Here is a 25,672-nt window from a genome sequence, read left to right as displayed (position 1 = left end):
TAGCAGACTCAGAAGCTGCAGTTACACTAATAAATATTGTGTCTGAAATAAATCAGTAAAATGGATATATAGAAGGAGGGTTAGGAACTGGAGGCCTGAATTTTTATCCTCCTTTGTATTACCCTGCTGTTGTGTTTTCTGTCTCTGTAGATGAGATCCATGGAGGACATTTTGAGGTACACTTCAATGACGTGCGAGTACCTGTCTCCAATATAATACTGGGTGAGTTCCAGCACTGATTTCTTTTTAATACATACAGCAATGAACCAAGCTTTATGAGACAGCAATTTATGTCACAAATCACCATAAGTTATTTTAAACAGCTCTGGTCAATTGAGGGAGCCCACTTTTCCTTTCACAGCCTACGTGCTGCTTGAATGTACCTTATTTAGAGCAGAAAGAAGCAGGGCAGTTCTGGCTGTCATGCAACTATCATTGCCCTGAAGTACAGCAAAGCTAATTCTGTAAGCGGTGTTCTTCCCCCAAAACCCAACTCTTGTAGACTTTACAGACTTTTAGAAAGAATGCTCTGCCGCATTCCATGGCTGGTACTTGGCAGAACTGAAAAAGCATTAACAAGCAGGCCAGCAGTGTGACCTCCTGCAGGGAGAACTCTGCTCTACTTCTCTCACTTAGTACAGATCCTGATTTATTCTATTTCCCCACTGCTTCTTTTATTTTGCTATGGGGCATTTCTGCCTTGGACCCTTCCAGGAGGGCGTCACAGAGTCTGCAGTGCCTGTTTTTCTTTCCGCGCAGGTGAGGGCAGGGGGTTTGAGATAGCCCAAGGCCGGCTGGGGCCGGGCCGGATCCATCACTGCATGCGTTCCCTGGGTGCGGCCGAGGCCGCTCTGGAGATCCTGTGCCAGCGCGCGGCTCAGCGCGAGACCTTCGGCAGGAAACTCTACCAGCATGTGAGCGCCTTCCCTTTCCAGCTCCCTTCACACACTCCTCACCTTGACCTTTGTTTTGCCCACGCAAAGCCTTCTGGCTCTGATAGTGGACATGGCAACGGCTGTGCCCTAACCTTGAATGCCCATGCATAAAGCTTTGGGTGGCAAAGGGAAAAAAAACAAACCATATTGCAAGGCTCCCATTTTTCACCATAATCTACAGCATATTTTTTTTTTTTCCCCTTGCAATGTGCAGTGAATTGGATATCCCTTGCTGGATTTGAATATGGATTTTGTTACTGTCTGTTCTCTGCTTTTCCTGATCAATTTGAACAGGTATTATTTCACGCATGCAAATTATGTTTCCGTAGTCACGATTCACTATTTTTGTGTATCCATTCTGTCATCCTGGCTGTCTCCATTCACAATCACTGGAGACACTTGAGGGTCTAAATTTCACTGTATATTTTACTTCTTTGATCAAATATTTGTAGCTGCTTATGAAAGTACAGAGCACATCAAGGGCAAATTGGATATCTTTGCTCTTATCTTGCTCAGGATTGAAATATTGTTTCATGAGCAAGAGATTGCTAAAATAATAAAAATATGACAGCTTGCTTTTTATAGGAACCATCACACTTTGGTCATTGGCCTGTCACATTTCAAGTGTTCCTTAATATTATCCAACAGCTTCCCTGGCTTTATTGGAAAAAAACAAGTAAAAGCAATGGAAAGAGTAAACTAAATTAGCATCTGGCACAGATTGTAGCAGTTTTTTGTACAGATCCAGAGGGAGCAACTTTACATATCTGTTTTCCAGTCATTCAATTGCCCAACTTCCCTTCCATAACCTAGAATGACTAAGAGGTGCTTGAGGCACACTCTGGTTCTCAGAAGCTTGTTGAAGTAACAGTGATGTTTGATGAAGCCACAGGCCTGACCTGGGGGCAGCTGCAGAGCCCATGCAGGTTCTTCACTGTAAGGATGGCTAAGGACAAGGTGAGGCTGGCAGCTTCCTTGAGTAGCAGTGTGCCTGTTCCCATCATTTATGACCCCAGGAGCTGGTGACAGAAGAGAACTGAACCTCAGATCACCTTTGCTGGCACTAGCCAGCACTGAAGCAAGCTCTGCACGTTTGCTTGTGTGTCCTACAAAATCCACAGCCCTACAAGTGTGTCCCTGAGGCTGGGCCAGGCTCCAAACAGGTTTTGCACTGACAGGCATCACACATTTGTTTCTCCTGTGGTATGTTTGCTGCAGGGGTGAATTAGCTGAGAAGAGCAGGGAAGGACTGCCAAGAGAATAACTTCATTTTGGATCCAGAGTTACTAATTTGTCATCTGTCAGAAGCAACAGGCACCACCCTGCAGCTGTTTGCCAATGTGTGTCACACACCACCAACCCCCACCAGTTCTGGCAAAACAAGGAATTCCTCTCCCCTTTCACCGTCTTTTTTTATACTGGGGCTTATCAGATGGAGAGAAGGCTCTGAGGGATGGGAAGAGGTAAAGGAAAGCAGGGAGGAAAAAGCAGGCATGGAAGAGCTTTAGGAAAATGGCCAGCATGCAGTGGGGTCTGATCAGGTGCCAGAATCCATAGGTTTGCCCTTGGTTCCTGACAGGTGAGGAATTTCTCTATCTTTAATATTTTTGTTAGTCAAGTGTTTCCTTTATTATGCTTCATATCAGATATGCTTTAATTTGCACACGACTGGCTGTAAGTTGAGTGAATGTGCACATGCTGAGAAGAGAGGCAGCTCCATGTGTGCTCAGAAACATTAACTGATGTCCTGATCTTGGCTTTGGGCTCTGCAGGAAGTTGTTGCCCACTGGATTGCAGAATGCCGCCTTAGCATACAACAGGCTCGCCTGCTCACACTTCAAACTGCCCGCAAGATAGACATGTTGGGAAACAGAAGAGCAAGGAAAGAGGTAAATTTCAATTTTTGGTAATTAAGAGTTGGTGGATGCAATGCCTATGTATTCAGCTGGTTAAAAGACAAGGCAAAACATATTGTTAAACATTATTATTCTAAGAGTAGAGTCTAACTCCATGTTGAAAAAGGCCTTAAGATATGCTTTTAGTTGTCAGAAGATTGGGGCTGATCTCAGTCAGAAACTGAGATGAATCTGTTCAAGCACTGCTTGCTTGTCTCAACACAGTAAGAGAGTTTTGGGTGACGGGAAACAGTTTTATCATACCCAGGGAACGGGAACAGCAGAGCTCTTCCTCAGCAGAGAAAGGAATGTATGAGAGAAATCAAGATTCAGCGTAAGTGTTGAGTAAATATTTTCACATGCTTATGAAACTATTACTGACAATGCGAGTTCTTGTAACCACAGGTAGCCATGACCAAAGTGGTTGTTCCAAGAGCTGTGCTTAAAGTGATTGACTGTGCAGTTCAAGTGTGTGGTGGAGCTGGAGTTTCTCAGGATTTTCCTTTGGCATTCATGTGAGTAAAGGGAGATTTCCTGTAGCTTCTATTTTACAATAATTTATAACACCAGTACACGCTGTTTCACCTCAGCATGAAATAATAGTGCATGTCCCTTTAAGCCACAAAATTTGAAACAATTGTTTTTATAGTGCAATTAGCCTTACAAAAAATAAAAACTGACACTGGACCTAAAATAGTTCTTATCAGCAGTAAAGAGGAAGTGCTCCCTAAAACTTAATGTAATCCTTTACGGCCTGTGGGAGAAGCAAAACTTCTGAAATCCCAGCCCACCCATCTCAACCCTGCCAGGAAGATTTTGCTGCAGTATCTCCCACATGATAGCACTTTTCAGAGCAAGGAGTGTCAGAAGGACAGCAAAACCAGTGCTGGGAGCTCCCGTGGGAGCCTGTGTGGCTGCTGTGGCGGGTCAGGAACCCACCCCTAACTCAGCCCTCCCCCCACAGGTTCGCGTACATACGCACCTTGCGCCTGGCAGACGGGCCTGATGAAGTTCATCTCTCAACAATTGCAAGGTGGGAACTCCTTGATCAGTCAAAGAAGCTCACTGCAAAAATCTAATGTCAGCACAAAGCCTTCTCTAATGGAGGGAAGATTTAGGAAAAGTTGCAAAAGTGTAATAATGGTATCTTAAGGTAAAACTGAATGAATACAAAAACTTGATTCTAACTGGAAGCAATTCTCTCACAGTTTTCACTTATTACTCTTAATAATTATGGGCTTGTTTTAAGAATTTGCAGAACACCACATAAATAATTTATCTGGGTTCTTTATAACATTAAATAAAATCTGTTTTCTAACATGCCTAAAGTGCTTTCTTTGTTCTGAATCAATCCCTTTATCCTTTTATTATAGAGAAAGCAGTTTTGAGTCAGAAGTCCCACACAATTTAATTTATTGCAAGCTAGGCTAAACTTTTAATTTTGTTAAATGACAAATACTGGAGGTAGTACCTTGTTTTTTCTTTTCCAAAGCTCAGCTGCAGTCCTACTCTCTCTGCTCCCCAGTTCCCGCTCTCAGCTGCATTCCTTGTCACTGAGACTACACTCAGTCCTGCCCCCAGCTCCTCTAAAGTGAGGCTTAGGGCAGAACACCAGGCTGGGGTCACATGCAGCAGTTTGTCTGCTACTGCTTGCTTACTACTCTGCAGTGCTTCTCCAAATGGATCTCCCCCGCCTTTTCCCTAATAGCTATTCCCTTTTGTCTTCCCTTGCATCCTTCTTCTTGTCTCCTTTTGTGCACCCTCACAACCCTCCCCTTTTGGTTCCAGCTGCTCCCACCCTTTCTTAAATATGCCTAAGCTCAGGTGGCACCTTAGTTCCTAAGGAGCTGATGTTTTGGCTGGCAGCAGTGTCAGAGTGCAGTTCATTCTGCTGCTACCAAAACAGCCTCTGGTATTTATGCCCAATACACCTGTATGAAATTCTCAAAGGTCCGAGTTGCTTTGTTCTGCTCCTGTACCAATCTCCTTTGACCTGAGCTACTTCAAGATAAGTTGCCCATGCAGGAACAGAACCAGGCACATCACAGCACACTGCACCATTGGTAGCTCTGCTTCCTGGAGTTAGGATAATCACTTTTCAATTTACACAGGGCTGGTAACTTAAGGACAATGAAATTAAGGACAGAAGGGTTTACAGTCAGCATATACAAACAAGCTCCCCCTCCAAGCTCCTTCCCGTTGGAGCCTGGGGAGGACACACTCTGCTTGGCTCAGTCTTCAGGACAAGGCTGTGCCAGTTCTGTCCTTGAGCCCAGGGCTGAGTGGTCACTTGAAGGGTGTCCAGCTACAGCTGCACTGGTCACTTGGGGGGTACAGTGACAGAGTACATAGAACTGGAAGCATTCCATGAAGTTCCTCACCTCATTATACTTAAAACCAAGATTATAACCTCTTTCAAGAAAACAGTAATTCTTGTTTACATTTTCATCCACCTTAGTTTCCTCTTGCTTCCTGCCAAGAATGTTTTCTAGGAAGCTGAGAGTGTCAGCAGGTCAGTGGCTGAAATGCACTTCAGATACAAAAGCATCTGTACTACTACATGTGGTTCAGGAGTTCTGGTCCAGGCTGTACAAAAAACCTGCACAAAATATTTTTGCCAACCAAGAATGCCAGGATCATATTTAGCCACATTTCAATTAGGTTCTCTACCCTCATTTCTCACACTTTCAAAGAACAGCTAGACAAGAACACCTTTATCTCATTAACAAGGCTCTTAATTCCCTTTATTTTAAAATTCTATGTACATATGAATGATCTGTATAATGTACACTCAATATAGAAAGTTTTTATATACTGGATAATGTATAGAACATTTCACAATTACACTAATTTCTTACATAACATGTCAACTTTTTAAGGATTTTTTGCTGAAGCTTCATCAATTTGGTCAAGCCAGTTATACATACAAGTGTCTAATGCTGTTTGATCTGAGGAAGAAGATAATGTTAATGATTAAGGACATGAGTGAACTGGTGCAGACAAACCCTTTCAGGTCATGTTCAATGGAAGTGATCACATCAGATTGAGAAATGAAGGGATGCCCTTTTAGTGGGGTTGGTGAGGTCCAAGTTATTTTAGCCCAATTCCTCTAGACTGTAGCTCAACTCCAGTCATGCTAATCCATAAAATATAAAAACTAGGAAAGTTTGATTCACAGTCTTGTAAACAAATATAAAGGAACAAAATGTGCTTATGTACAACAAGAAAAAAATTCTTGTGTACCCATTTCAGCTGATCCACAGAGTGCTTTCTTGTGTTACAGTGTGGTAGTTAGAATCACTGACTTTTCCTAGAAAAAAAAAGTCATAGAAAAAAGGAATAACACTGTCATAAACACCTGGCAAGGCAGTAAGTTCACTTCAATATATTGGAGGAAAGTGCTGTTCCTCATCACTGGCCAGTCTGCCTTAGTCTCTTCCACAAGGATTTCCAGTCCTTAGCTGACATCTCCCACTTCGTTGTCTACCGGGGGTGGTACGTTGGGCATTACGGATGACGTCGTCCCTGCAGTGAGGTAACCAGCAACTCCAGGGCCTGTGGGAGGAAAGCAAACACTGGGGATTAGTTCTCCTTCTGCTGGGTGACTGAACAGCTTTATTCACTCTGTTAACACTCAGATACGTCATCTAAGTCAACCAAACACCTTACACAAACATTTAAGAGTTTTTCTTCAGATTCTTTAAAATCTAGGAACACTAGAAACTAAGACTTCTTAGTCTACCAAGTGAAATAGCTTGTGGGAGTAATTTTTGAGCTTGCTCGGGTTTGTTGGTTTTTTTTTGAATTCTAATATGCCAAGTAAGTTAGAAAGAACCCCAACCACTTGCATTTCTCATCTCACCTTCCATCACAGAAGCAGCAGTAAAGCAGGGATGGCCCTCCTTTGCTAAAGAGAGGCCCTGCCATGGAATCAAAAGTGAGTTCAGGCATGTGTTCCACTGTGGGGCTCCTTATGTATCTTTTCAGTGTTTTAAAAGTTTTTCCCAGCTGCATAGTTCCAGGAAGCACAATAGGCTGCCCCATGAAGAAGCAGAACTGCCTAAAGCTTGTTTAGCCAGCATTTTGTGCCTTCAGCTGGAACAAAGTGACAGCATTTTTGGGATACAAAAATGCTATACTAGAGATGCAGGGCTCACACCATTATAAGGTTTCCATGTTGATTACTATAGGGGCAATCACTTTTGCACTGAAGGCAAAGCACCTCCCCCTCAAAGCCTGGAATTAAAAATTTAGTCATGCAGAAACTTTCAGGAAATGCAATAAAAACTTAGGTTGCAGCATGAGGTGTTTCAATAGTAATTTTTATCACATTAGTGACTAGAAAACTGATCACTCACAACACGTTCCTGCACCAATATAGCAATCGACTTGGTTTTAGACCTCCACCTACACTGCCAATATTCAACATACTAAATTCTGCCAAGTCTTGTACTCTTCCCCTTTAAGCCATCCTCACTGAGTTCTCCCAAATTTACTATTCCTTCCTGCCGCACCCTCCTTTTTCACACTTCAGCCCAGGACCAGGACATCAGAATGTGGTTTGTCTCCCTGCAAACAGTCCCACACTACTACTGTGAGGCAGAGAGCAAAGTAAGCAGTGCCTCTAGCAATAAAAAGTTCTGACTGCAGGAGGGGATCTCTCTTTGCCAGCCCATCAGTGGAAGCTGCCAAGCATCACACCCACTGTTACCCATCCTAGTGCAGAAGTTCCCCATAGTTATCTTGTGCCTTAAGCTTTTCCTTTATGGAGGATTCCTAACAGAGTTCCACAGCTGAATTCCTGTATAGCACCAGCTGGGGCAGGTGCCAGGGCAGTTCTCCTGTCGTGTGGGGCAGTTTGGGACCGCGCACTCGTACAGCTCTAGGACATGCATCTGTTACTCGGAATGCAGCGAGCGCAGCGTGCGTTCTGCGAGTGGTATCTACCTGCTTTAGAGAGCTACACAGAAGTTAGCAAGCTGCCTGACACAGCAGATCTAAAGCCCACTTCTCAGGTGAAGGGGACTGCTGCCAGTTAGAAGGGAAGGAGAAGAGACACCTGAGGGAAGAGAAATAAGCAAGGGAAGTTTCAAGGGAAGTGCAAATAGCAAAGCAATTTGAAGCAAGACATAAGGCAGAATACAAGTTAAGAGAGGTTAAAAATAAAGCTTGGTTTCCATCTACACTTTGCATTTGTACAGCACCTTCATTCTACGTTGGCAAGCACTTAAACATTAGGCAATTAAAAGCAGCACGAGCCTTAAGGCAATTGGAAAACTGTATTGCCCCCAGTCTCAAGCCTGACCACATCTGGTATAGTTTCAATTCTTGGCCAATAATCAGTCATCATTCTCTTCCTATTTCTAAATTTATAATACTTATGAAATAATAAGGAAATTCAGTACAAACTGCATCAGTTCCATTGTTCTTTGTCAAACTGGCATTGAACAGTACAAAACCAGAAAACTCCTGTTCAGAGCTAAAGCACAGAGTCCTGTGTAAAAAAATGCATCAAGTGTTACAATACCTACCCTCAAAATACAAGCAACTGCTTCTAGAAGGTACAGCTCCTGACTTGAAAGGCTCTTGCTTCATTTTCTCAAAATACATGTTAGTAGCTGGCAAGAAAAACTTTGGCCATCTGATTTATACTTCACTAGTTCAGTTATGCTCAAATGCTTTACCAAGATTCCTATACTGGGTTAGATGTGAAAGTTCCATGTGGCACATGGCTATGCCACACTGGTTTGTCACAAAGAACTTTAAAACCCCACCTGTGAGGTAAAGCTTTTACGACCTAGTGTTTGTTCAGCTGATGGCTACTGGGGAGTCAGAAGTTTGCATCATGTGTTTGCTGCAATGTCATTATTTGCTACATCTGAAAATATTCTATGTGATAGTGATGTTTTGGACTGTGACACTGTCTGTCAAGTGCTGCTCAAGTGAAGGAACAGCAGGTCTTGATTTGCAGTGACATAACTGATCCAGGATTATGTCTGCACCATGCCAGGAAGCTCCCATCAGTCACTAACCTTCGTGTGCACACAGGGCACAGCACACATCCTAAAATGCTCTTCTTAACTACCAGTGGGACTGGGGTGCCATTTCAATCTTGGTGGCACCAGCAGGGGACCCACCCAGGATGCACCACTGCTGCAGTGAAGTATATGCTGCAAGCTCCACATACAGGCACAAGGCCACCTTGGCAGGCCACTGATTCTGGCTGGAACACGGCCTCATACTCCAACCTATTAGCATTCCAACTCTTCCAACAGTACAACTACATGCATAACACTAAAGTTGTGTCAATCCACACAGCCAACTAATACAGACAGTCTGAATGATTCTGAAGACAGTTTACACATCCCTTCAACTGTGGACAAACTTGTGTTCTAGGACTGAAGCAGACTGATCCTGAGAAAGCGTGGAAAGCTATTGTCATTCATCAATTTCAATTATGTCTCTGCTTTGTCATTGAGTACATGCAAGTCTTGCCAGTGTCCAGATTCTGTTGCCAAGTATGTACAGCAAAGACTATACATTGTCAATCAGCAAGAAGTTTACCTTTAAATAAAAGTGTTTTAGAAACTTACTGTATTTTTACAGCACTATATGTTCAGACCATGTGAAGGCACTAGATCCTGGGGATAAACAGTAACTCTAGAGTCCAAAGTGACAATCAAGTAACAGTTCAGTACAATTCAGGACATTAACAGGAAAGTGTTGCTAACCTGTGAGGTATCCTGATGTTTGTGTATCAGAAATGAACAAGTCGTGTTTCTGATCCTTGAAGGCACTCCACACAGAGGAACGGGACAGAATTTCATTTACCTACAGTATTTGAAGAGATAACACAGAGTTAACAAGTGCCATTTGTCATGTTCTAGGCAAGTAAATCCATTTTCTACTGCCAAACTATTCTGAAACTATTCTACTACCAAAGAACATGGCAGTAGTTCAGGCTGTGACAAGGAATTTGTGCACATTTCCAAGAAGACTTACTTTTCCATGTGAATTGTGCAGCTGAAACCATGCTCAAAAGAAGTTATTTAGTAGCTTGACTTTATCCATGTTCCCCAGAAAGGTGACAAGGAAAAGCAACCCTAGAAGCAGCCCTTGCCACTCACAGACAGCTGAGGGAGAATAGTACTTTTCCTGTACTAAAGCAAGACAGGGACTACTTGCAATAAAGACATATCCCAAGTCTCCCCTTGAAAAAGCTCTCAACAAAAGGGTAAGAGAAAAGCATTAAGAACTAGTGCAGCTACTGGGACAAATTTACTTAGATATACATCCATAAAGCTGCTGCAATTATGTATTTATTCAGAAAGCAGAAGAGAAATTTTTATCTATAACACAAGTTCTGAAGAGTTGCAAGTTAAAGCTAACCAGCTCATAGAACATTCCTGCAAATCTTGGGATTTACCTTTTTTATTAGTGGTTTTCACATGCATTGAACCAATAACTTCTTCTACAAGCAAGAGATGAAAAAATTCCAAACCATAATCATTCTGCAGTTGCAGAATGTTAACATTTTAGGTGGAATGATCCACATGACAGCCAGAAGATTAAACAAGGGATGTTCAGAGTTTGACATACCAAGTGTCAAAGCTCAGGTAAGGACTTGTGAGTACTCACCTGTTCCCCGTACTGCAGGCTGCGAGACATGGATTTCAGAGCCTTAACAATCTGTGCTTTTGTTGCAGATGGGCTTTCCAGGCTCTCAAGACCAACACCTTCAAGCAGCTTTAGAAGATAAGGGACCAAATCTGCTTTCAAAGCCTGCAAACATACCCAAATGAGTTGTCTTCACACGGATCAAAAAGTTCCATACAGATTTTTTGTCACCAGCATTTAGTGTGAACCAAAAGTGCCAACAGCTGTTACTACAAATGATGAGTCTATTTTCCTGAGCTGTATGAATACAAACAAGAGAAAGCAAAGATACTGTACAGCAATTCTGTTCTATCTAGGTGTTGGATTAGTTGGCATTCCACTACACTTTCTCAGTAGACACAACACTACCTTGTGCATTAAGCTTCAATGCTCAGGTAACATCCTTGAACATGTCGGCATTTTAGACAAAAAACTTTTTCAACAAGAAAAGCACATTAAGTGCTTTAAGTGTCTAGGAGACTTTCCAGATGCCATTTAAGTTGAACAGCTTAGACATACCACACTTTTACAGTCTGAGAATGTACTACTTACTTGGGCTACTAAGTCAGTTTGCTCCTTCTGAAACATTCGATTCAGTGTTTCACAGGCTATCCCAATAACGTCTGATCTCTTTTTCATTCCATTCATAAGAGGGCCAATGGTCTCCAGTGATGCCATTGCTCTAACACAAAGCTGTAGAGAGAGAAATATCCTGAGGACTTCATTTTATGCCAAGATTAATTGGTTATTGCAGATATGGTCAGCAAACACCATACATTTCTCAGTGTTTATTCAAGCAGTTTTCCATTAACTAACTATAGATCCCTCCTCATTTTCTACACAGAATACACAGAATAATGCCCTTTTAGGAACACTACTAAAACAGTACAAGTAACTCCAGCTATGCTTTTCTCCCCTCAAGCACTTGAATGATTTAGTACCTCATTGTCTGACAATATGTGCATGACACGAATCGCACTTTTAGGAATGGCATTGTTCTTGTGATTCATAGCCTGGATTATCTTGTGAAGATGACCAAGAGGAGGAACTTGATCAGCTAGCTGAGGCTGGGCACTGAACAGGCACACAGTTGCTGTGGTAATGGTTTCTAAAGTTTCCCCCTGCAGAAAAATGAAAATCAACAGAAAGTATAACTCAGTAAAGCCTTATGTATCACCATAATATTTCTCACTTGCTTTGCATTATAGATTTTTTTTCCCTAGTGCTTTTATATCACTTTGCTCTCAAACTGTTAAAACAACAAGTTAAGAACATAACTACCAGCTCTAACAGTGGCAAACATTCACTAGTTCCACAAAGACAGATCACACGAGAATTCCTAAGTACTGTTTCCAGTAACTTGAGAATCCAATATCTGTCTAAGACGCTTGGTGGAAGCATTGACAGCATGGATGTTTGGCTGACCACCTGAATTCCTAAAAGATTCTGCAGTCTGTGCAGAAGCACTCGTCACGCCTTGTGTATTCTGCATGCCTCTACAAACTGCTATCACATCTTTGTAATAAAGATGCCTGTTTTATTATCATGCTAATTAGTTTCCACCCTGCAAGTCTTACACAGAATCTGTCTGAACACTGTTTAAAAATTAATTTTCAAACTGTAAAACATTTGCTGCACTCATTACACTAACTGAGGTGGCAGCCTTCTGTAGGTCACATAATTTATACCAGAGTGGGAATTCAGTGTTGCAGGAGGACAACAGAAGTCTCAAGAGCAGAAAATTTTTAGGTGGTATAGAACAAGTGCTATTTTTGGGGGGTTGGTCAATCATAGAATAATTAAAAGACTTCATTTGTTAGGCCTTATCTAGCACAAAGCAAGTCTCTAAGACTTAACTGAAGCTAATTCTATGGCTTCTGGGACTTGAAAAACCTTGACTCATGTTCAGAAGTTGCCTAAACATATCAACACACTTTTATTACAGAGTCAGAAAGCAGACAGAAAACCCCATTTATGATGGGAAGAAAGTGTGAGAATCTAAGTTAATCAGAAACTGCAAGACTGAAAACTTAAGAATGCTAAACAAATTCAAAGCACAGAACCAGAAAAAAATGATCTTACATGGGGGTTATTTTTCTCCAGTAGTTCAGTAAACTTTTCCAACAGTGCAATGAGAAATTCTCTTGGTTTCCGTAAAACCCAGGCCGGCTGGGCAATAAAAATCCTGAGGAAGACTCCCCCCACTGAAAGTTCACCTTCTGCCTCACCATACACCACAGCAAAGTCTTCAGGCAGCTGTTGAATTGTAAAGTATAAGTTATTTACAAGGGTATTTGAGAGATCTAGAACTGTTTCTCTAAATGGTCAAGGTCACTAACTGTATTCTCTGAAACAGAGCTGAGCAAGACCAATAAACCCTTCATTGTGAAAGAACATGAGGTAAGAAGTGACAGTAGAAGGAACAGTGCAGTGCAGGCAATGCCACTATTGTGAACTTTTCTTTCTAAGAACACAAGTAACTGAACCCGCAAATGCAACAGTGACAAACCCAGCTCAAGGGAAGCACCAGCAACAAGGCTGATGATACAACAGCCCTTTGCTTCCTTTGCACACTTCAGGGAAAAGTTTCTCAGTCTAGGGAAGTTTCCAGCTTTTATCTGGATCAAAACAGGCGTTGATGGATCAAACACGTGACTGATGTGTTTAGAAACTGGTTTAATGCTGAACTAGAGGACTGTTGGGAAGAAGTTATGTCTAGCTTTTCACAGATACTGGGAATCACTACATACTGAAATACCTCATTAATGGCCCTGAGCAAGGGAATGGCTAAGGATTCAAATATTTTTTTGAGACCCAGTGACTTATTAAAGTTACTTCACATTTACCAAGAGCAAGTTTACTATGGCTACATAGTGACAGGACTTTTCCCAGCAAACCAGTATTCTTCTTTGTTGCTGACTTTTGATGAGTTTTAGAATGACCTGAACTATCAGAACATTCACAGTATGCTGACAGTGGTTTTACCAGTTAGTGTCTAACTTCAAGGTGCAAGTAGTAACAAAAGCATCAATTCAACATTAAACCAGTTATGTTTTCAGTTAGGAACAGTTATGTTCACAGCACAGCAGTGAATTCCTGTTAGTACTTTAAGAGAAAAGCCTGTTAGAGTCCAATACATGCATCTATTATCGTGTGGCTTACAGCCTCCCTGGACTCAAAAGCATTCAAAGCAGAAACAATATACTTTTACCTTCCAGTTACTGTCAGGGTTGTCCCTCTGAAGTTTAAAGTGCCTTTGAAAAGAAAGTAAGTTTTAAAAACAGTAAAAGAAACAGCTGTCTTCTCTCTGTGACAACTCAGTCTCCCTCCATCATTGTCAAGCAGCTCCAGTTTCTAAGCCCCATTCTACCCCCACTGAATCCCTCCAAATCCCACAGCAGTAAGCAAGTACCTGGACTGTGCACAAATTGCACCTGCATCACTGACTTACATGTACAGTACACAAAAAGTGAACAAATTTCTTTCACTGAAGTCTGGCTTGCAAGAATTCTACTTTTCACAGGCAGACCTCTGTCTCATAGTTCTTCTACAGCAACGCTGGTTTACTGCCACTAAGAGAGTCTCAGTTAAAGATAACTGAGTCAGAAAGTTTCCACATACTCAAGCATCATTTCTCGAACTGTTGTTGATACTCTCTCCCTGGAGCTGTCATTCCAAATTAGTTCTGGATTTTCATGGGTTCCCTCAAAGATATGAACAGCAGCTTCAGGGTTGTCTCTCATGGCATCCATGAAGACTCCAGGTAAAAATTTCATTAGTGTGATTCTAACCTAGAAGGGATGAACATCAATGACATTTAGTGCATTATATGACAAACTAACTGACAGGACAAACTAACAGAAAACTCCACAATGTCTTTAATGCTAGAATTGTCAAGTGCTAGACCACAACAGTACAAAATAAAACAGTGCCATCACTTCAAATAGCAATAGCCAGCGACACTGAAATCTAGGTCTCTATTGCTAAAGTAATTCCAAATGGAAACCAAACTGCTTATACAAGTTATTGTACATACAACAGCTTCTAGAAGTCTGCTCACAGATTAAAAGTTAAATGATTTTGAAAAAGCCTGATATACTCCTTACATGAGTATTTCAGATACAGAAGAGGATTTTTTTTTCAGCTTTAGAGAGATGCCAGTAATAACAAGAATGAGTTCCAACATGAGCTGTTAAGATTCTTACCTTTGGACCCACCAGCTTATCTGCAGTCATTTTGGCAAAAAGCTCTGCTGTTTGGGCTCGGACCTGTGGATGAGTTGAGTTGCAAAACATATCTAGTAAGTAGATTAATGCACCTGTAACAAAGAGATAGGGAGCATTCAATTTTTTTTTTCCTGTTCACAAGTAGTAGAAATTCTCCAGTTCCACACTGATTATTTTAAAAGGAAGAGCCACCACTCTGTACATTTTAAGTCCATTTTAAATTCATGCATAAACATTTGCTTTCAGTGTAGTACTGTACCTTTTGCCATGGCCTCTTTAATTATTTTTGTGCTAGATGTCAAAGCATACAGAGTTTCAAGGACAAGCTGCCGACCTGTCATAATAAAGAGCATTAAGAACTTTGTGTCACTGAAAATGAAAAACCGAAGATAAATGTAACCAATCTTAACAGAAAACTGTATCAAAATTGCAATAAAGCTTCATATAATTACCAGCTTAGGAATTTCTAGCTACACCACATTAGTTAAAGAATGTCAAATCAATCACATCCTAATACAGCATAACTTCTTAATTAGATGCTAATTAGCTGAATTCCCAAGAATAATTTGCCAATGGAACACTTCACAATACAGAAGTAATCAGAGTACCTGCAATTCATATGTTTCAGGTCACACATTTAAGACAAAAAGCTGATACACATGTATTGACAATAAATGTTGGTCACACACAACACTTTTGTAAACCATCCTTGCTAGGTTTGGATATCACAGTCACTAATATTTAAATCAGCAGACAGAATTGACTTAGCAGGATATCATAGGGCCTGTGTGATGACCGAGACAGTTTTTTTAAACAAATGCAAAATTTAAATTATTTCTATTCCTGCTTCCTGTCATCATCTTTTTAAAAAAATGGTGATTCCTGTTTTGTAGCTCTGTCTTTCGTATCTAGAAGGGGAATAACTGATAGCTGAAGAATGTTATTAGGACCAGGCATAGAGACACCATGTTTCACTGAGGATGTATTGCAGTACTGTCTTTACTGCTCTCATTAATAGCTGAGTAACTGGAATGCAGCTAGGAAGCCAGAGGAAAGCTTTGTTCCAATACATAGGTGTTCTTACTGTAGTTTCTCTTCATAACCCAGCTCTTTATCCTAAAAAGCTAACAAGACCATTCTAACCTAAACTCAGTGCTAATTTCAGCCAGTTGCATTATTTTAATTTCTGAGTTAGAAACCCTTTGCCTTGCAAGATGGAGAGTTCTATGGTACCTACTTGAAGGTAAGGAATGCAGGAGTGCCAGTAAGTTAGCAAGAACCATTGCCTCAGCAATGTTGTTAACACATTCTTGATTACTTGTTACTATGTTGACTACCTGCAAAAGATCAGAAACATCACTTGATTATATTTCAGCTATTCAGACACTTTCCAGAAATCCCAGTGCATGAAGTCAGCCAACTCACTGGCCAACAGAGCTTATATTTGCAACATGTATTCCTTCTACCAAATTGTTTTGTCTCTTCAGGCAAGAAGGATGCATGCAAAGACAGCAGCACAAAATACCATATGTTCCTCCAAGGAGGTACTGACACCTTGGAATCCCAATCTTAGTATTTTTTAGATGCTACTCTAACAGCTACATAATAAGGTTTGATGATGAAGGTGGTGATTATGTAAAGCACTCAGACTGGGAGGTTGGGAGTATGTGGGGGTTGGTTTGTTTTTGGGTTGATTGGGTTTTTTACCTCCAGAGCCAACTGCTGCACCAGGCCAGCTCCATGAACACGCAGAAGGGAGAATATCAACTTAAAGTGCCCTATGCATTCACACTCAGAACCTGCAAGAGACCAAGTAAGTTACTCTCCATGTTAGCCAAAGCATTCACTGAAGGCCAATTCCCATGCCCATGTTTCACTATATAGAGGTGTTAAAGACTACACAGCTGTATGTAGTCTGCCACAGTAATTGTAACAGCTCATACGGGACAGTACCTGCTCCAGACTTAGAAAATTATGAACATCTCTCTATTAATCTAGCTTCTATAGAATTTCCAGTCAACAATATTTCAAAAACAGAGGGCAACTCCCCTCTCTAAAGCAAGTAATTTATGTAGTTCTTTGACTACCTATTTACTTGCATTCTTACAAAACAACTAAACAAATCCCATAATTTTATTTATCGTTGACCATCAAAACCTATTGTCTTCAAATACACTTGTCCTTTCAGAATGTCCCAGCTCAGAACAGGGTTGCTATCTCCAGCAGGAACAGCTGCCTTCAAGTTTATAATTGCAAACACAGAGAACATCCTAACCAGCTATTATTAGATGCCACAATAATAACACAGTTTTCTTTTAGAAGTAGCATATAATACAGTAGGAAAACATCCTAATCATTTGTCTCACCCTTTTCCAGTCTGTACATTCATATCTGTTCATTAAACTTTGCTGTCCACTCTCAAAAGCATCCTCTCTTAATTTACTATGGCCCAAATATAGGTGCACTAGCACACAGTACTGAGTTCAAGGAGGATTTTTTGATGCAAGGAAGTTTAAAAAAATCAGTTGAAGATTCTTTGAAGGAACAATGTTAAAGTCTGTCAGCAAGCAAAAAAAGCTTCCTTCTCACTGGAAGATAAAGACTACAGAGGTTCAGAGTTTTTAAGGTTGTCCACAGAAGAGTATAGTGGGGAAATTCAGTTTTAAGCCTACCTGGGTTGTGTTTGATAACGTTTCTCAGAGCCTCCAGGGCCATTTCCACTCTCCGTAAGCGATCTCCGTGTTGATTGGACTCCACTTTCCCAGTCTGAGTTATTGCCATGAGTGTATGAAGGTACTGTGCTTGTGAGCCTACATAATCCAAGAGGCTTGCAGCAAATGCTTTAGGAAGCTTTGAAGTAGAGATAATAGCATTTTTAGCTGTGTGATGCAACAGTACCCACAGCAGAAGAAAATGTATCCAAATAACTTCTACATTTCACATATTCCTTCTTCCAGCTAGGCAACACTTCTCTATCATCACTATAACATCTGGATCACATTAAATATATTTCTATCTAAACACACACTCAAAAAACTGCCACTACTCCAACAGGTGTGTTTGCCCATATATATAGATTGATTGCCAAGCTAATGGGCAGAATCACCACCTCCTGGAATTACTGAATCAACCCAAGTGTCTGCATCACAAGCTCGTAGAGAGAAGTCATGAAGACATCTGAAGAGCACATCTTATGACAAACTTGTTCTTTTAATTTAATTCGGCTCCAGTAAAGGGATTTCTTATAACATGCTGATAGTGAAAGAAATTTCCATAACATTTCCTATTTTGTCCATTCTGTTTGCACTGACAGATACGTAAACAGGAAGAAATAGCATTCCAAACACCAGTTTTAACAGGAAGATTTTTAGCTACATCTCACCTCTAGTTGGAAGGTAGGGACCTCATTATAGACTCTAACAAAAATCTCTCCCACAATAAGTTCCTTTGCATGGTCACTGAAGACAAAGTCAGATCCATAGCTCTTGTCACAATCACCCTTTAAGCAGAGATAAGCAGCACAGGCTCAGACAGAAAATAATCTTGGAGAAAGTGCAAAGCTATAATCCGATAACAAAATAGGCAATATTTGAACAGAAAACTTAATACTTCAGAAGCTCAGACTGAAACATTAACACAAAATGAACTAGCAAAATCTTAGGGTTTTTGTTTTCTTTTAAAAACTACGGAATGAAGAAAGTAACTTTGGGGTAGACAACAATGGATACTTGTATTAGCCATACAACTGCATCCCAAGAGGAAACGGCAAAACACAAATCAGTTTTTAAAAGAACAGTACTGGGATTTAAAGAGTATCTTACTCTCTTAATCATGCTTTCTTGCTGAGATTCCAAAAACTCAAGTAATTCAGCTCGTGTCCCATTGTTCCAGATCAAGTAGGGGTTCTCTGTATTACTGTTCAGCATCTTCAGAGTCTAAGAAAAGGAATTTACATGATGGAACACATTTACAACAGTTTTGGATCATTATGCACAAGTAATCAGCATGTTTCATGGTATCAGTCAATTCAATCTCACCAACAGCTAGACTAATTACACTAATTTTTTCCATATTGGAAAAACATACAGGAAAAACAGTATGTATTTCACCACCTAACTTGCACAATCTAAATTTTAGTTCTCTTTTTTCTGCTCTGAGACACACTTACTTCAGATTCGCCATCCACTTTTGAGAGTGAGCAGCAACTACCTGCAATATCTCTTTATAGATTACTTCCTTGAGGAAGATTCCTTGAGGAACCTTTAAGAAGTTAAGTTTAACCTTTGCGCTCCATCATAATTTTATCCCTAAGCCTTGAACAATTAACTTCACCTTTTTGTTTCTGCATTTGTTTTGTAAATATTATTCTAGAAAGCTCTGCTGCTGTCCATTGTGTTTGAGGCTGAACCAGTTTCTTTTCCCTGCAGTTACCTCAACTGTAAGTAAAAATCACGCTGCTGTTCTCACTATCAAGAGAGTTCAGTGTTTTAGAAGTGACCAGCAAGTCCTTTTATAAATCACTAGAGAAAGTTTTGGCTAACAGATGCTTACCTCAGTAGGAGTGACCACAGCAAGTTTTCTTGCAATGTAGGGTGTTAACATTCCAGCCAAGCTTTTCCTGATTGTTGGGTTTTCAGGGGTAGCTTGCTCGTCAGAAAGATACCCTCCAAGGCGACTCAAGGCCAGGAGACTGAGCTTAGCAAGGCTATTTGCTACCTCCTGAAAAACACAGAGACAGTTTGAGAAAACTCAGAGCTTTCTTCTGATAGCAAAAATTTACTTTACAGTTTGCTAGAGATTAGGAGTGTCTTGCATAAAGTCCATTAGAAACCATGGTTTTTGGCAGCTTTAACAGTTGAATGCTTTAAAAAAACCTAAAAAAACAAACTCAAAGAGCATTCATCACTATACAAAAATTCCCTTCCAAAACTGTTTATGTTACTTTTCATCAGTTCAATGATTCTAACAAATATTTGAAAACACTTGGACTCTGAGTAAGAAATGGCAAGCAACAGACACTAATTATTGAAAGCACCTTGGCAACATTACCTGGTGGTTTGAATCTTCACTTTTTTGAATCCCGCTCTCCTCCAGCGTATAGTCATAGTTGAAGAGGTAACCCAGTAAGTACCACAGAACTCCAGCTTGGAACAAATGTGTTTGTAGCCAGTAATCTAAGGCAAAGGAACTAACACACTCCACTCCTAAAGCAGCTACTCGTGGTATGGTCTGAGGGGAGAAAAAAGAAGTTTGCCTTAATACCTGTAACCAAAGCAAGCCAACAGGCTTCCATAGACTTAAAATCCAAAACTTGCTAATTCTGCAGTACTAAGCAGCCCAGAGATGAAAAGTGAAGTAGACAATTTCTGAAGCTGAAATATTTGGTAACCAACAACATGGATAATCAGTCAGCATCTTTCAAAGGGAAGTGTACTTGAACAGTTATTTCATATGATTAGAAGGCAGCATTGATGAACTGGTGGAAAAACAATTCAAAACTGAGGCAGAGATTCCCAGGTGAGTTTTTTTTATGGCAATACATGTGTCCTGTGGGGACTAAAGAACACACAAGCATATGCAGTGAATTACTAGAATCTGGTTTTAGTCCCCTGTTTTCACACACCCCACATGAAAAGCTAAAGACAAGCTTTCCTTCCTTAATTCAGACAAAATTCAGCATTTTTAGAACATGAGGCATGTTCAAAAGAGTTAAATGGCAAGAAAACTTCTTGAACACTGTTCCCAGAGTTTATGCTGACTTTAGAGTCTGCCTATGCAAGGTCTATTTTATTTGCTGATTTAGTACAGTAAGCCAAGCTGCCTGATGTGTCAGTTAAAAGGCAAAAGTAGCTGAATCTTTAGAGTGGCTGCAATTCAAATCTACAGTTTAAATGGATTCAAACACAAGTGTTGAAACATGGCAACTGAGTTCTGTATCTCATGATTTGCTGGGATCTTACAGAAGTGTTTGACCAGTCACTGCAACTATGAGGAAAGACTGAGAGAATTGGGTTTGCTCAGCCTGGAAAAGAGAAGGCTTCAAGTTGACCAAATTGTGGCCCTCAAGTACCTGGAATGAGCCTGCAAAAAAGGAGAGGGACTATTTACAACTGTATGGAGTGACAGCACAAGGGGAAAAGGCTTCAGAGAGAACAGGTTTAGATTAGGTATTAGGAAGTATTCTTTACTGTGAGGGTGGTGAGGCACTGAAGCAGGTTGACCAGGGAAAATGTGGATGCCCCATCACTGTAAGTCTTCAAGGCTAGGTTGGATGCAGGTCTAGGCAACCTGGTCTAGTGAAAGGTGTCCGTGCCCATGGCAGGGGGTTTGGAATTAGATGAACTTAAGGTCTCTTCCAACACAAACCATTCTATGATTCTATGACTGTCCTATCTGTCCTAAAAGCAGAATATCCTCCAAAACATTTAACAGTTAAACATCCATTTGGACAAAGAAAAGGAGCACTCACCTTGCCATAATAGAGTAGTCTACAGAGGTCCTTAATTATGTTAGGCATTTCTGTAATCTTCTCTCTGCATTCCTCAAACTGAGCTGCTACACTGTAGCATTTACTAATGTATCCACAGACCTACAAATCACAATATTTTATTGGCTCCAAGTGAAGGAAAAATGTATATTTATAATTGCATTTTTAATATATACAATACTGGATCAATGTTTTTATTGATTTTATTTTAAACACAAATTTGGCTTATTATCATATTATACATATATATACACCATGTAGTCTTCTGAGAAGACAATACACTCAATTAAAGCTGCTGCTTTAAACTCACCTGTACAGACATATCATCTGGCTTGCTAGAACGAGTCAAGACTGCTACACAACGATTAAATGCTTCTTGCAATACCTGTGAGGATTGGATGATACACAAGCTCAGCCACAACAAAAAGAGGTAAAAGCCAGCAAAACCAAAACATTAGCTGGTAAAGTAATTTTTAATGGTTGAAACAAAACACTTGACAAAAATCTGCTGCTTGCATATACGGTTTGTAGTGCAAAACTCCTTGTAAGTGCTAGTAATAACCTTTGATGCTTTAAGAGCTGCCAGTCTTCTCACTGAACTAATAACCTCAGTCAGTGTGCAGATGACATTAAATTGTGTGGGAATGTGGATCTGCTGGAGGGCAGGAAGGCTTTGCAGAGGGATGTGGACAGGCTGGACCAATAAGCCAAGGCAAACTGTGAGAGGTTCAACAAAGTCAAAGTTCTGCACTTGGGTCACAACAACCCCATGCAATACTACAGTCTGGGGGCAGAGTGGCTGGAAAGCTGCCTGGCAGAAAAGGACCTGGGGGTGCTGTCAACAGCCATTGAACATAAGCCAGGGTATGCCCAGGCAATGGCATTCTGGGTTGGAACACCAATAATGTGGCCAGCAGGACCAGGCATTGTGATTGTCTCCCTGTATTCAGCACTGGTGAGGCTGCACCTTGAATGCTGTACTCATTTCTGGGACCCTCCTTCTCTACAAGAAAGACACTGAGATGCTGGAGCATGTCCAAAGACGGGCAACAGAGCTGGGGAAGACTCTGGAGTAAAATATCTGACAAATAGCAGCTGAGGCACTAGGGACGGTATAGCCTTGAGAGAAGAAGGCTAAGGAAGGACCTTATCACTCTCTTATCACACTCGCATGTGAAAGGAGGCTGCAGCAAGGTAGAGGATTGGTCTCTTCTCCCAAGAAACAGTACAAGAGGAAATGGCATCATGCTGTGCCAGGGATATTAGGAGGAATTTTTTCACCAAAAGGGTGGTCAAGCACTGGAACAGGCTGCCAAGTGAAGTAGCTGAGTTGCCATCCCTGAAGGTATTTAAAAAGGCATGGAGACATGATTTAGTGGGACTTGTCAGTGTTGGTATTAACAGTCAGACTCAATGATATTCAATACCTTTTCCAAACTAGATGGTTCTAATAGTGTAATATGTGCAATGAAAAGGCCTTCTGCTTAAGTGACTTGTTCAAATTCATCTATTCTTTCACATAAAAAATGCAGCAGATCTGTAAAGCAGTAGAGAAACTTCATAGGTATCTTGCTTATCCACAGTTCAACAGACAAGCCAAGGTCCAGAAAAGGGTAAACTCTGCAAGATGTTTCTCCTACTGTATCCAGAATATCTGAGATGTTAAGAATACCATGTTTCTCAATACCAGAAGTGATTCTCAATTACATCTGATTTCCCAGGCACTGAGGATCTAAGATTTCTAGCTACAGAGAAGTTAGACTAAAAGCATGCATTTCAACATATTTCTTTGTATTTACCTCAATTCCACTTTCTCTCCTCAGTTCTTCTGCATTTAATGCAGAACAACTGACAGTATGAAAAGCAAGTTCTGTAGCAGCAGGCAACAGTGGGGATTCTTTGGAAAACAGAAGGTCATCTGATGTTTCAATGGTAATGGTCTTTATCAGCATAGGATAGCCTGCATACTTGTAAGGCTTCAAATCTGAAAGAGGAAATGAAGTCCAAGTTTATGTATACACAGAGTCTAAGCAATTTAAGCCACCACAAAATTATTGGGGGAAGATATATTAGATATGTAAGAACTAGGAAAGAAAGCCAGCACCTGGGTAATTTGAAACAAGACTGAGTAGTCCACACAATCCAACTCCTCATCAAATAGAACTGTTCATTCTAGAAGCTAACAGAGCTTCACAAGAAGAACTTGTTTAAGATCACAAAGGCTTGTCTCCAGATCAGTAAGCTCTCAAGCTCAGAGCCTTCTCAGTGATACTTGTCTCTCTCCAGAGAAACTCAAGTATAGCTTGGTGTGTATCAGGCCATGATTGACTAACAATAATCCTGTAAGAATTTTGCCCAGTTTTACACAATAATTCTAAATTTTAAATTATGTTTTACACTTCTGTAGAGTTCAGCAGTGCTAAAGAATAATTTCATTTTTCATATGGAGCCAACACATTTAAGTCTATACCAATATTGTCCTTAGCTCCACATAACTGACAGGACTATGACTGCATGTGAGGTTCTTAGTTTACCATTATAATGTAACAGTCACACAGCAAAACACTGTGGGTTCTGCAAAACTTGGACATGGCAGCAGCTACCAGCCTGGGACTGTAACTGGAGCCAAATCTTAGGGTGCTCTAGATATTCCTCTTTCTCAGTAAGATAGGTCATGTTGCAGTACACTCACCCAAGGACACTAACATTGGTCAGAATTCCTGCAAGAATGACTCATTGTTAGTAGCCAGATGAGTGTAGTCTCATATACAACTAACATCTGGGTGATGATCTATCTGCATAGACTGAATTTTCCATATGGAGGAAGGTTCCAACTGATTAGTATTGGAGCAGAGCACTTAAAAAAGCTATTCACACTGTTTTGAATTAAGTTTTACTGCAGATTAATTTATTTCATGGAAGAAAAAGTCCTGTTTTGAAGCCCTATATCATAGGTACATAATGTTGTGGCAAGTCAGAAACCAGATCAAGAGAGCAGACTCAAGAAGAGAGGAGATTAAAGCTAACTAAATTGACCACTAAAGAACTCAACATAAAACTCTGAGGCAGCATGCTTACCTTCCTTATGCCTGTTGAAGAGGATGCTTTGAGTTTTCAAGATCAAAATTATGTTTTCTGGATCTGGCCCATCTATCACCTTGGCAGACTTTGTGCATAAAAACTCATATGCTTTATTAACTTTTTCAAACATATCCTGCAAAGAAGGAGAAATACCCAGAACCCTCTAAGTTACTAGAACATCAGTTTAAGTGCAAGTAAAATGAAGCACTTCAGGTTATTAGCAACAGAACTAGCTTTGTTGCCTCACTGCACTTCAGGAAATACTGCAAATAACACTGGTTCATGTATTAGTTTTCTTTTGTCTCCTGAAGTCTGCCTTAGGCAAGAGACTTTAAGTCAATCATACTATGACAAAAGCAGTAATTACAGCTGGATTGTGGGAATGGGCAGAGGATGCAGTCAGTCTGAAAGGCAACAAATAGCTTGTTCAGGTCCTGTGAACTCTCTAAACAAGACCATTTCTGAGATGCCAGTCTGATCTCACTACACCAGTTTACAGAAATGCTAAATCTCTGAACGAGATTAGTTAAATTTTTCATCTGTAGCATTAATATGCATTTTAGCATTCATCTATGGCATAGCTTTTAAAAGGAAGAAAGTCAATATAAGTGTGCATTTCAAAATTCTTAATTTTGAATTAAAATTAAGAATTAATTAATTAAAGCTGAATATGTCCCCATTTTATCAAGACCATAAATTTGTTGTACTTACCCTGCCTTCTGGATTCTTGTCTGGGTGGTATTTTTGAGCCAGCCTGAAATAAGCTTTCCTGATCTTGCTTTCATCATTTCTACAATAAAACAAGTTCTATCAATTACACTTAATAAAAAAAACCCCAAAACAACCACAGCAAAACCAGTCTGGGGTTCTGACAATAGTACTAACTGTAACTGCAACTTTCACTTTTGAGTGAACACTACAAAGCTCTCCCATTTCCTTTTTAAAATCTGCTTCATCACCTTACATTGAATGGGAGGTAATCATGCGGTCACAATAGGAAGAAATTTTAGAGACTGAAGGTACCTATATTAGGTACACTTGTAGCTAATATATTAACCAGAAGGTGCTCAAAGTTCCTCAATATTTTAAATGAAGACTCTAAATGAGCTGTAAGTGTTAAAAGCTAGTATTTCATCATTTGCAATAAGTGCACTGTTCATCAAGGATAAACAAACTGCTGCTGGTTCACTTCTAGAGACCTGAAGTCAGAGACCAGTGGCAAACACGATGCAAAAAATTCTAAGGATAACAATATGGGGGAGGGAGAAGGACAATTACACAAAAAAGCTCCTTTAAACATATTCAAGTTCTGATACATTCTTTGCTCACTATGGTTGAGTCTTAAGCTCGTTCTTTAAAAAAGGAAAGCTCAAAGCATTCTTTTCCCCATGT

The 25,672-nt window shown here is 40.4% G+C and overlaps 2 protein-coding genes and 1 long non-coding RNA gene across 4 annotated transcripts in view; 2 read left to right on the top strand and 1 right to left on the bottom strand.

The window, feature by feature from the left end:
* The window catches only part of ACAD11 (acyl-CoA dehydrogenase family member 11), a 28,589-nt gene extending 24,437 nt beyond the window's left edge, over positions 1-4,152 (top strand). The window contains exons 16-20 of the mRNA XM_079302035.1: positions 151-222; positions 760-914; positions 2,708-2,824; positions 3,236-3,345; positions 3,795-4,152. Coding sequence (XP_079158161.1) covers positions 151-222; positions 760-914; positions 2,708-2,824; positions 3,236-3,345; positions 3,795-3,909 — 569 coding nt within the window. The 3' untranslated portion in view covers positions 3,910-4,152. The remainder of the gene's footprint in view (positions 1-150; positions 223-759; positions 915-2,707; positions 2,825-3,235; positions 3,346-3,794) is intronic.
* A 1,395-nt stretch (positions 4,153-5,547) lies between these two features.
* The window catches only part of DNAJC13 (DnaJ heat shock protein family (Hsp40) member C13), a 56,778-nt gene continuing 36,653 nt past the window's right edge, over positions 5,548-25,672 (bottom strand). For both annotated transcript variants that reach the window (XM_079302021.1, XM_079302022.1), the window contains 22 exons: positions 24,992-25,070; positions 24,278-24,413; positions 22,999-23,183; positions 21,510-21,584; positions 21,182-21,301; positions 19,762-19,941; positions 19,264-19,431; positions 18,534-18,647; positions 18,095-18,211; positions 17,385-17,562; positions 16,420-16,511; positions 15,950-16,049; positions 14,972-15,046; positions 14,692-14,804; positions 14,108-14,277; positions 13,698-13,740; positions 12,569-12,742; positions 11,428-11,607; positions 11,039-11,179; positions 10,469-10,612; positions 9,562-9,661; positions 5,548-6,385 (listed from right to left, as the gene is read on the bottom strand). In XM_079302021.1, the coding sequence (XP_079158147.1) occupies positions 6,288-6,385; positions 9,562-9,661; positions 10,469-10,612; positions 11,039-11,179; positions 11,428-11,607; positions 12,569-12,742; positions 13,698-13,740; positions 14,108-14,277; positions 14,692-14,804; positions 14,972-15,046; positions 15,950-16,049; positions 16,420-16,511; positions 17,385-17,562; positions 18,095-18,211; positions 18,534-18,647; positions 19,264-19,431; positions 19,762-19,941; positions 21,182-21,301; positions 21,510-21,584; positions 22,999-23,183; positions 24,278-24,413; positions 24,992-25,070 (2,782 nt within the window). In that variant the 3' untranslated portion in view covers positions 5,548-6,287. The remainder of the gene's footprint in view (positions 6,386-9,561; positions 9,662-10,468; positions 10,613-11,038; positions 11,180-11,427; positions 11,608-12,568; positions 12,743-13,697; positions 13,741-14,107; positions 14,278-14,691; positions 14,805-14,971; positions 15,047-15,949; positions 16,050-16,419; positions 16,512-17,384; positions 17,563-18,094; positions 18,212-18,533; positions 18,648-19,263; positions 19,432-19,761; positions 19,942-21,181; positions 21,302-21,509; positions 21,585-22,998; positions 23,184-24,277; positions 24,414-24,991; positions 25,071-25,672) is intronic.
* On the top strand, positions 8,366-11,026 carry LOC306800173. Its single transcript, XR_013773767.1, has 3 exons — positions 8,366-8,723; positions 9,915-10,446; positions 10,537-11,026. It is a non-coding gene; the product is annotated as an uncharacterized lncRNA (long non-coding RNA).

This window comes from Erithacus rubecula (assembly GCF_903797595.1).
Source record: "Erithacus rubecula genome assembly, chromosome: 3".
In the NCBI taxonomy this organism is placed as follows: domain Eukaryota; kingdom Metazoa; phylum Chordata; class Aves; order Passeriformes; family Muscicapidae; genus Erithacus; species Erithacus rubecula.
This window is presented reverse-complemented; position numbering and strand designations above follow the sequence as displayed.